This window comes from Fringilla coelebs (assembly GCF_963513975.1).
Source record: "Fringilla coelebs genome assembly, chromosome: 2".
Taxonomy (NCBI): Eukaryota; Metazoa; Chordata; class Aves; order Passeriformes; family Fringillidae; genus Fringilla; species Fringilla coelebs.
In genome coordinates, this window is record NC_140029.1 from 26,770,885 (window position 1) to 26,782,540 (window position 11,656).

Genomic DNA, 11,656 nt, shown 5'->3' on the forward strand with positions numbered 1-11,656 from the left:
TATTTAAACCTTTTAAATTTCATTGCATTCTGATTTTAAATACATTTTACAATATCTCCAGATTGTATGTTAAGGGGTTATGAACTATGTATTGCTGAAATATTTTTGTGCATTATCACTGACTGAACAGCTGTAGCAAGTAAGATTTACTCCTGTTTAACAATTTCTTCAATAACCCGGAAGAAAAATTAAAAATACTCAGAAGTATTTTTGGTTAGAAAAGAAGTAAACAATGAAGAGGAGAGATTAATGTGAATTGTTTGGCAAGCAGGTCATGTCCAGGAATGTTGTGGTTAAACTCCACATCTTCTGAAGAAAGAATTCAAGGTACACTTAAAGGAGGAAAGACTATGCTGGAAATGTATGATCCTAAAAATTATCCAAGGCATCAAGGTAGGTTATAACTCAATATGTGTCCTACACTGTTCGGTAAGGAACTAGCTAATCTGAATTTGGATGTGTTGGTAAAACTAATATAATAAAACTAATAAGGGATTGGAAAATGGTGTTACATCCAGATGCATTCAGTGAGACCAGCAGTGAGCAGCTGCATACTTGTTAGCATCATCATTTCAAAAGGATGTTGGAAAAATCAGGAAATACTCAGGACAAAAGCCCTTCCCCCAGTTATTTGATTCCTAAAGATCTATTACCATGAGATTTAAGGAAGTCTTATTTTGGCTTGTTTAATGAAAAGGGGGGAAATGCAGAAATTGGTGGATTTGTGTCAGGTCACACAAAAGATACCATTTCAACAGGCTCCTAAATATCTGGGGGATATTTAAGAACTGGAACTTGAAATCTGAGTAATTAAAGTGAGTTAGCTAGTTGGTGATAGTAATAAACTGCTGGAATGTGTTCTTATTGGAATGATGACATTCGCACACTGCTAATAGTAGGGCTATGCATAAATATACACATTAATGAATGGTGTTATGCCAGGTGTTTCTCCAAAATTCATTTCTTTCTCAGAGGTGTAGCAGGATCCTAAAAAAAGAATTTTCAGCCCAATTTATGCTCTTATTTAAAATAATGAGATGTTTGGTGCATCCATTGTTATTGCTCTAGTAAAAAAACACTTGAAGAAAAGTGAAAAGTCTTCCTCTCCCTTGAGAAGAGTCTTTCTAATCAAATTGAAGAAAAGGGCACCTTTTCCTTCATGCACATATGTATTTTACTTTAAACAAAATATTCTTGTTGTAGCTTGAGCTTTTGTGCCTGAAAGAAATGAAGCTTGTGGAGGGAGTTTAGGTGCACAGCAGAAAATACTTCCTGCAAGCATTATTGATGTAGCTGTTATTTTACATCCAATTACTGAAAGTAGCACATGGTTAGACAGCTTTATTTGTTGCAGAATCAGTTTCTGCTTGGCTTTTATTACAGGTAAGAGATTAAAAACAGCTCTGTGAAATGGGAGGAGGAATTCCCAAGTGCAAAAGCAATGACATCATATGAGACCATTAAGCAAAGACTCAATTATTAATACCTAGTTCTGAAAGGTAGAGGAGGCTTTGAAGATGCTGTAGTTTCATAGCCATAGCACTAAGTCCTTTAAGCATCAAGGTGCTTGTATTCAGTGTTTTTCTCCACTTATTATTTTAATAACAGACATTAGGATTTTACACTTCAATAATTTACTACTGCCATGAATATTTATAAGAAGGAGGTGTGGAAAGTGCATCTCAAAGCAACTGCTGTGTTTCTGTTCACCCTGATTTTGGAGAGTTTTATTTAACACCTTTAGTAGATAAGTCTGGAAACTAAAACTTATTGGATATAAAAATTCATGGTGTTAATGTATTGGTTTCATGGCCTATTTTGCCTTCTTCATGCCTTTTCTCCTGGCTAACCTTGCTGTTGCTGGTTGGAAAAAAACAGCACTGAGAGTCACTGTGTGGTCTCTGCCTTCCTGGCCCCTCCACTGCTCCCGAGGCATGGACTAACCACCCATCCCCACCCTAGTTGATCTGCATCTAACTAAACTCAGGAATTTGCATTTGCTTGCAATTCATTCTTAAATCTGCTCCTTCAGTTTCCCATGTAGCCTGATGAGGTTTTTTCCCCGTTTATATTGTTTGGTCTAATCAAATACTACTCTTGCAGCTGAATTTTTGTATAATCTGTGTGTATATCTGCATACACCTAGATCTACAAATGTATAGATTTATATATGTTTTTGAATGCATCTGTATCTCTCTCTCAATGAATTGGACTCTTGCAGTGAAAGTGCTCAAAAGACTGATAAAAAGTGCCTTGTTTCAAATTTGAAAGCAAAGCTTTTAAATTAATTCCTTAACACACTTTGTGCTGATGTTAGCTCCTGTATAGCAATAATTATTGCTGTGTATATACAACTGTTAGTCTGTAATGCTTCTCAGTCTCTAACACTAAATTAACTGTGACTGCACTGTAACTTGCAGCTGCTGCTGTACAGCTGGCACTGGTGGCCGAGGTTCTCTCTGTCTCTGGGTGAAGGTGGTGAGGTTGGAGGGCTCTTAGAGAGAGGAAATGAATTTCATCTCTTAATTTTCTCTCTTAATTTCTTCCCTCTCATTGCTGGTGTTTCCTGCTTCTTAGCCTCCTTCCCCTGGATTCAGCTGCTTTTTAGCTTGTTTAGCTTTTGCCAGTCATGCTTCTTGTGCCTTGGGCAGCGTGCCCTGCCTGTTTTCCTTCCCTTGTGCTTATTTTGGTCTGTATCTCCTAACTTCTGTCATTTGTGTGCCTAAAGTGCAGCTGTGCCCACTAGATGACATGCTTGTACATAGTGTTGGGCTGTGCCTGCAGTAATTAGTATTACAAAATATTTGCATGATGGGCATTCTGCTGTCAAAGTGTGCTTGCATTTGGGGTTTGGGCAGGCTAATATTAACTACACTTTTCTACTTCAGCTACACTAGCCACAAGCCTTGCTCTTTGTTATTATTTCCAATTTCAGTAAAGAAAGGGAATAATCTCAGATTGCTGGAAGTTCAAGAAACGTTTAACTTCAGCATGGCAATCTTTGTACTTAGAGAACCAGATTTGGTGGATCTTTTTTTGATGTCAGAATGCATCATCATTTGGTCAACACAAGAACACTTCCTTTCTCTATTTATCCCATCACAGGACTTCCTGTGAAGCTGGTCTAGACTCTTGTTCTGAAGCTGTAACTTTGCAGGCACACAATCCATAGGGAATTTGTTCAGCACATTCCTGTGCTGTGGTTGTAGGGCTGACTGGACTGTGAGCTTGTGCCACTTCATTCACCAGCTCGGTGCCAGCTGTAGATACTAAAAACAGCCAAGCAGAGAGTATGCCCTTGTTAGAGCATCAAGGGAAGAGTTCTTGGTTTTCTTGGAAATATGTAAATGTTCTGTTTGTAGACAACATTTAACCAATCTTGAACATGACTTACTATTTTGTTATCAAAAGTATTTTATTGTTTTCCATGTCATTTTGGAAAGATGCATGGGGGGGGACCTGTGTTCCAGAAAGGATATAAAATTTATTTTTATTGTCTCTTAGAAGAAAGGCAAAGCTACACTGTAAAAATTGAAACAGGAAAGGCGAGGGGAAAAAAGTTTTTATATGAGGAAGCATTTTCTTACTGTTTTTGAAATGCAGAATTTTTCTAAGAAAGGATCAAATATAATTTGTGGCTTTGGAGATGAAATATTCCCCTCCAACTGGATTCTGTCTACAAGCTGGCTGAATGGTGCTGTGGTACAGGAGGTGACCTGTTACATCTTCTTATTTTCTGAAATGTTCAGGCAGTGCAAGTGTAAAATGATTTCTGCTCTTGAAGGTTTTGGTTGGTTTTTTGGTTTTGTTTTTTTTTTCTGGTGTGTATGTGCAGTGTTTATTTTCTGGCTGGAGCATCCTGGACTTCAGGTAACATAAACCTACTATACAGACACAACAATGCTGTCTCTCTGTATTATATGTGATACAGTCAGACTTCTCAAAGTTTAGATTCATTTAAAGATTTAGTGTTATTTCAGCATCTTCCAGATTACTCCAGGTAACCCAAAATTTATCATTACAACACGGGGCTGTTCTACTGGATAAAACAAACCATTACAAAAACAACAAACACTAAACAACAACAAAACACCAAACAAACAAAACCCCCACAAATTACAGCCTCTAGTTAAATGAACAGTTTCCTCGATGTAGCTTGATGTTACTGTCTTACCAGTCATTTTTATTAGGTTATATACATAGAGGTAAGTGGTACAGTGAAATCTGTGGGCTAGAGGACAGATTTCAAGTTCACTTCTTTTGCAGTCTTTGATTTGTCAACTAAAAAATTCTGGCTCAGCTGACCAGTGAAAAAAGCCAATGCATTGGGAAACAGATAAATTTAATACTTTTTTATACATCCTATGCAAGAGAGATTGAAATTTTAATTACTTCCTAGTATTTCCAAGTATTGATTTCCTTTTCAAGCTATCTAATTTCTCAATAACCAAGATTTAGTATGGTACATCAATTTTTTATTATGGTTTGAAAAGTGATTGAAAATGGTTGGTTGAGTCTATACTTATATTCTTTAAAGGCACAGCTGCACCCTTTGGGGGAAACTTATTTTGTACAATTATTTGCATGCAGGCAGCAGAATCCTGTAGCCATGAAATATTAAGCTATGTACATTGAGATAATCTTCATCTTTACACACTGAGAGGAGGATCTTGATTTTTAGCTCTATAGGCCATCTTGCAGTATAAAATGTCTCCTTGAACTGCAATTTATATGTGAACCATAGCGAGAAAATAAATATCAATGAGTGTGATAATAGTTAAGTTTACTGTTCATACATTTTCCAGAAGTGTCTCTGTTGCTGCTCAGTCTTCTATTTTCAGTTTAAATTCCACTTTGCCTTCGTACGGATCATGAACGTTGAAGGTAATTCCAGCTCCAATGATTTTGCACACTATTTTAAATTCTACATTCCTTGTAATGTTGAGAAATTTCACAGCTACCAAGGGATTGCTGTAGCTGGGCTAGGAGGAGAAATTAAAAAAAAAAAAAAAAAGAAAATACTTAAATTTTACACCACCAGTTTGAAAATATTTTACACCACCAGTTTGAAAATAGCCTCTCCAGTTCTCATAGGATTGCAGAGATGTTTCGCCTGACATAAAGAGAAAGAAAAGGTAAATGCAGAAGCACCCACCTGGGACTTTTTCCCGTAGTAGGGGAAGTAGTGCAGGTTGAAGGTGCCATTCACAGGGTAGTAGTCCACGTCCAGCGGGCGAGACTCCTCCTCACCCTGTGTGAAAGGAGAGAGGAGGGAGCCCTGTGCTGAGGGAATCATTGGCAAGTCTTTCAGGGCTGCTAAGTGTGTGTTAAAGCTCAAGTTCGGCGGGCTGTTAGCAACACCAGTCTTATTTTTCGAATAAAAGTGGGAATCTCCCGCTGTTACTATTGCCAAAAAAAGCAGGCAAGTGTCCTCTGATAGCAGGTGGGAATTCAGTGAGGTGGAGCTGCTGGGAGCCTGAGGGACTGCGCTGAGGTGCGACCGTCACTAGGGGAGCTGAGAGCAAACAGCAAATGTTCTCTGCAGCCCGAAAATGCAGATTTTCAGGGGATTTAAAATAAAGCGAACTTGAATGTCAGCTGGTGCAAGAACTGGCACAGAACTGAGAATATTCCAAGTATTTGAGATCTGATTTTCAGAGCTGCAAGGGTTTTTTTTCTGGTCACTGCTGCACTTGCTTGCTCTCAAAGCTGCAGTGCTTGAAATGCAGTGTGAGACCCAGCCCTCGTAGCCTTACCACATATGAGCAGTTCACCCTTGGTGCAGTGCCATTGCCGGGGTAAAACTTGATAATCTGAAAAAGAAAGCACATTTGGTCATCTTGGAAATTGTTTTGAGATAAAACTGGGCAATCAATTATTTGAGAGCTGAGCATCAATTGATGTTTAATACGTTCCTGTGTAAGACTCCCTGTGGTGGTTCTTTCCTCACTCGGGGTCACCATCTGTGACGGTGATCGCAGGGGTCTCAGGATGAGGGAAGAGACGAGAAAGTTGACTCTATGTTCAGAAGGCTGATTTATTATTTTATTATATGTATTATGTTAAAACTATACTAAAGAATAGAAAAGGAATGAATAACAAAAGCTTGGACTGAGACAGGTGGACTGTGATTGGCCATTAATTAGAAACAACCACATGAGACCAACCACAGATCCACCTGTTGCATTCCACAGCAGCAGATAATCATTGCTTACATTTTGTTCCTGAGGCCTCTCAGCTTCTCCTAAGGAAAAATCCTAAGGAAAGGCTTTTTCATAAAACATGTCTGTGACATCTCTCCAACAAATAATCTAATTTAGATGGGTGAGAAACTTGTGGCTGGATATTTAGGCAGCAGGACTTGGCATTACCTGGGATGAGCATGCTGATAAAATCTGGCCTGGCCAGAGCAAGTAGCACTGCACCTCCTCTGGGTCCAGCTCATTACCCATCCATACCACCTGCCCTTGCAGCCAGGGGTCTCTTAAAGCAGTAATTGTGTGTCAGTTAAGGAAGAGCTGGATATCCATGCTTTTGATCTTATCTGTCTTAGAAAACCTTTGCTTTGGCAGAAAAGCCCTTGGGCTGGTTTGATGCTACAAAACTAGTGGGGTTGCATCCCATAGAGGCAAAAGTGAAAGGAGGGGAAGCCCCCTGCTCACTGTCCACATCTTTTCCCTGCTGGGGATGGCACCCCGTCTTCTGGAAAGTGCTTGTTTCACCAGCCATAGTCAGGGGCACAGCTTCCCTCTCAGTTAGGACTTGCACAGATTTTTGGAAATGCCTAAGGTGCAAACCAAACAAAAAATACAGTGGTTTTGTCTATCAGAAACTGGAGGGGCACTTGAACTCTTCAGTTTCTACCAAAACTGAATGAGAAGGCTCAGAATTTTATCCAAAAAGAAATATAAAGTGCTTATGCCTTTGTCTACATCCTGAAAAAAATTAAAGCATTGAAAATTCCCTTTATTCCTCTCCAAAAAATGTGTTGGTGGTTTGCCCTGAGAAAAATATCCACCAGGTTTGAATTTTGGTTTTATAGGTTCTTCTGAAGATTTTTTTTGCCGCCTGGAGAAATAAGATATCACCTCTCTGAAACCACATCAGTTACTGTCACATCCTGGTGCCTCAGCTGAAGGCACAGGGCTGAGGTATTGCAGGAGGAAACTCTTCTGAGCTAGTTTGTGGGATGAGAGCCCTGCAGAGGCACCAACTAAACTAAACTAAATTAAACTTTACCTAATCTAAGCTCAGTTCAGAGACCACAATGCTATTTTACTTTTGTAGGAATGGTGAAAAAGTCAGAGGATTTCCCTGGTAACTCTAGTGATCTGTCAGGGAACAGTGTGTGATTTTTGGTTCCCAGTAGAAAGCAGAGTTTAGAACCCATGGCAGCAGAGACACAGCAGCTCCCCAGGTGGGGCTCAAGCTACTCTTAATTTTTTTCTGCTCAGCACCTTGACCTTGTACTTACCCTGTTCATTTTTATAATAAAACAGGGTTTTCCTTCTGGATATCCAAAAGTTGGATCTGTGATGCCGGAGCAGTTTTGAAGCATGTCTGAAGTGAATTTGCAGGAAAGTTTTGTTTTATTTGGGCCATCAAAGGTGTCCTGGATGAAGTAGGTATTATTGGTGCAGTTGATGTTCAGATGCTGAGCAGCTGGTGTATATGCTAGATGTGTGAAGGAAGAAAGAAAAAGAAAATCCCCTCTGAAGCTTTTCATATGCAAATTATACATCACAACATCAGGCTGGAGATTCTGTCGTGGGAGACTGTACTTCAAGTGAGGCTGGGAGTAGATGGAACAAGGAAAGTTTAAACTGTTTAGGGGTATGGTTCAGTTTTATTGTGTTGGTTTTTGTTTTTGAATATCCAAGCAAAGCAAAATAAAAGAGATCAAATTGAGTTAAATCTGGCAGCTTGTGTTGATAGTGCCACATAAAGTCAATTTCAAATATAATTTTTCTCAATATGTGTGTGAGAAACATGAAGAATTACAATATTAAGGCTCAATAGGAATATAAACATGCTAAGACATGAACAGTTAAATAGAGCACATAACCTACTTTGACTGTATTCCCTGAAGACACCATGCTTTATGAGATAGATTATGGCACTTTGATGTTTGTAGTCATAGACAAATTAATTAGATTAATTTAGATGAGACTAATTTTAAAGACCTTTTGTCCTCCCTCTTCTTTCAGACTTCCTATTGGTCTATTTTATTAAGGCTGTTTAGGATTAAATGAAGTAAAAGCCCTAAAGCAGAGCCTGGATTTTAACAGATGTGTACATACATTTGATTTATATATTCATGAGGTGATTTGCTTATCCCTTTCAGAAGATGCACTTTCCACTCAGAATCTGTGATTTGAGAAGGACAAATGTAAAATGGAAATACTGACTTAAGGTACTCTGACCTAGTATTGGAGATAAGGCAGCAGCTTTCTTTCAGTATTGTGCAAAAACTTCATTTTTACCTGACAGAAAAGTGTGAAGAGTTGTCACTAAACCTTCCCAGGTTTTGTTGTCCGATACGTTGTAATAAATTCGTAGTCCTCTGTCCCCGTAAACATCCGGCCGTAAGGTTACACCTTCACAAGGAGGAAAGGGGAAGACAAAGCAGAGGAGAGGTGGAGAGGTGCCAGGCACAGATTTGTTTATTTTAATTGACAGCAGCAATTATGCTGCATCAAGACTCATTTTAAGTGTATAAGGTCCCCCAGCCTTTCTGGGGAGGGTTTAACCATGTTCAGAAATCACCTCAGCTGCGAGTTGTTCAACCAAAATCCTAAAGCCTGTGCTGCTGCTGCTGAATTATTTTCTTTTCACATATATCCATGCTGTTAGAAGAACAGCTTGTAAAATTCCAGCATTTCCCCAGGACTTGTTAGCCATAACAGCCACATTGGGTTAAAGAAACAGATCCTACAGCAGCATGAGAAACAGCTTTTGAAAAAGTCACGCATAATATGTCACAGGAATTATTTTCCCAGCAAACACCAAACTTGCTAAACACGGGAGTGGAAACTTCAAAACTCAAAGCATCTGACAGAATAGTTTTTAGGGCTATTTTTTTCCCCTCCCATTGTGGAAACAAGCCATTGGGGTGTGAAGTTTTAGCAGTGTGCACTGATAGTCTCTGATCATCTCCCCTATCTCGTTTCATGACCCACAAATCTGAATTCCTAATCCAACATCTTCCTTTTATTTTTACTTTCTTGACTACTGGCACAGCACATCTTGCTGGAAAAGTATTCCTGCTCTCCCAGGGACTTTCTGTGGTGGTGGCAAGTGTGGAAATACCCACCCCAGGCTGCTCACCCCATCACCTCTGCATCTTGCTGGGCACCCCAAAGCCCTCTGTGGTTCTTGGGAGTTTGGAGGAGAACCTAGGACTTCCCCAGGGACTGACCCCTGCCCTTGGGGAAAGGAGGTGACCTGCTACAGGCAGGCACTGATCGTCCCAATAGCAAGATGAAATAAATGAATATATATATATATATATATATATATTCATTTTTCATATTATATATTCATAAATATATGGATGTAGAAGTATATCCATGTATCTATATGTCAATGAATGTGCCAGATTTTCTTTTAAAGCCTGAAAGTGTTTTCAGGCAGAGGTTAAACTTTGCAGGGATTGTCTGGGCAGACTTGACCTGATGTATTCCATGTTGGCCTCCCCTCAGCCCTGGGTTCTGCCAGTGCCTGTCAGCCCAGCCCAGCCCTGTGCAGCTGCCTTGGGATGCTGGCAGTACCTGGGGATTTCAGCTGGTCTTGGTAATCCGGCTCGTAGGGATTAATGGTCCTCATTAAGCAATAAATGGAGAGTGCAAACAGCCCCGACATCACCACGTAGAAAGCCACGTAGTAGAGGCTGATCCACACTGTGGAAGAGAATAAGGGCAGAATTTCAAATTTTGAGCAAGGCCATGCAGTGCTCTCTCTGCAGCCAGGATGAGCCTAGCAGCAGCTGCTGTCTGTTTTCCACCCTTGTCTCCAGAGAAGTTCTTCCTGTAAAGGAATAGGTGCTTTGGTGTATTTTCTCTACACTCAAAAAATATTCTTCTAGAAAAAAATTGTATAGTTCTACAAGGATTTTTGAAGGAGTTGGTGCTGAGCTCAGATTATTTAAAGCTTAAAGGTCATGTGGCATCTTGAAGTAATTTCACATATTAAGATCATTTATCTACTTATTACTTATGGACTAAGCAACACAGATGGTGAGGTGTTTCTTCAACAAACCCAAGTTGCTCCTTGTGTTATTTGGGTGACAGATGACAACACTTCAGGCATGCTGGTTTTACACCTGTATCATTTCACTGCCTTATGCAGCTGAAATCACCAACAGCAAAATGTGCCATCTTGCTACTTTATTCTGCTGTGAGATGATAGAAGGTTAATGTTGTGTTTCTGTCTGTGTGTGCATAAAATGTCTTACACATGGCTGGTGCTGTACAAGCAGCCAGTGGTTGTTTTGGAGGGGTGCTATTAGAAACTTCTACTTGTAATCATAGGTGCTTTGTAGCACCTTCTTCTCAACCAACTGGAAAGGCTCACATTCCAGTTGCATCATCTGTCAAATTCGGGTTTTAGGAGTAGCCAATAAACTTCCATACAGGCAGGAAAAAATCATCTGGAAACTTGCAGCTGCTCCTACAGTCTGTGGAAAGAGTGTGGATCTTCCTTACAATGGTCCTGGCCACCCTTCCCGGAGTGTAGATCATAATACAGATCAGCATTGTAGACACAGGTTTGGCTGTGGGAGGGGAGGCTCAGCTAAAACACTTCCTAGTCTAAAATACATGCTGGTATGAAATACACGTTGGTATTAAATAAATGCTAGCATGCAGTGATAAGAAACAAGATCTACTAAGCAGACAATAACTCAGAAAGGAATTTCAGCAAAACAAAACTTGTTTCCAAAGAATTGGACAAACTCAACAATTAAGCAAATTTCTCCATGTACCTGAACACCCTTTTCATTAAAAATGTCAAAACCGCCCTGTAACCATCACCCCTAGCTACTATTAAGTTTCCTGTTAATGTGTTAATTTTTCTCCTTTTGAAGTATTTGGTGCAAAACCACTTTGAAGTCATATATTTTCAGGAACTACATGGATCAATGTTTTGATCTACTTGATCCAGCTCACAGAGCTGCCCAAAAAGTGGCTTAGAAGCACATATGAGAACTGCTGGCTTCAGCACATTTACATTGTGTCCCACTCATTAGGATGACATCCCCTCACCCCAGTTTTTAAGCATACCAGGAGGAAGAGAAGAATCTTGCACATGCAAACATACCCCAGTTAATTAAGGACCTTCCCATGAAGAGCTTTGTTTCTGGATTCCAGACAAAACGACGGAAATCTGCCATGCGTTCGCTGCAGGTCTTCTTCTCATTTAAAGTTGCCATTTTCTCAGAAAAGTTCCCAAAAATGGGTCCTTCGTGGAAACTAAGAAATTCAAGCAGTGCCCAGACAGTCGACTAAGAAAAAGACTTTGGGTTTTATACCTTCTTTTCCACTGAAGGTGACCGAGATTGCTTCCTGTACCAATGAAAGCCCCTGCTCCCCACTATCAACCTTTATAAAGGGTGTTGATAGCGCTGGCAAGGGAAAGTTTGTTCCTATCAAATGCCCTT

General features: G+C 39.9%; 1 protein-coding gene across 1 annotated transcript; it reads right to left on the bottom strand.

Annotated features, from left to right (window-relative positions):
* Positions 1–4,823: 4,823 nt before the first annotated feature.
* Positions 4,824–11,428, bottom strand: ATP4B (ATPase H+/K+ transporting subunit beta; the record flags this gene model as incomplete). The annotated part of the gene is made up of 7 exons (XM_084226825.1): positions 4,824–4,982; positions 5,156–5,251; positions 5,757–5,813; positions 7,475–7,674; positions 8,484–8,597; positions 9,771–9,899; positions 11,317–11,428. 7 exons carry the CDS (start codon positions 11,426–11,428, stop codon positions 4,824–4,826), a joined length of 867 nt encoding a protein of 288 aa, XP_084082951.1.
* Positions 11,429–11,656: the final 228 nt, after the last annotated feature.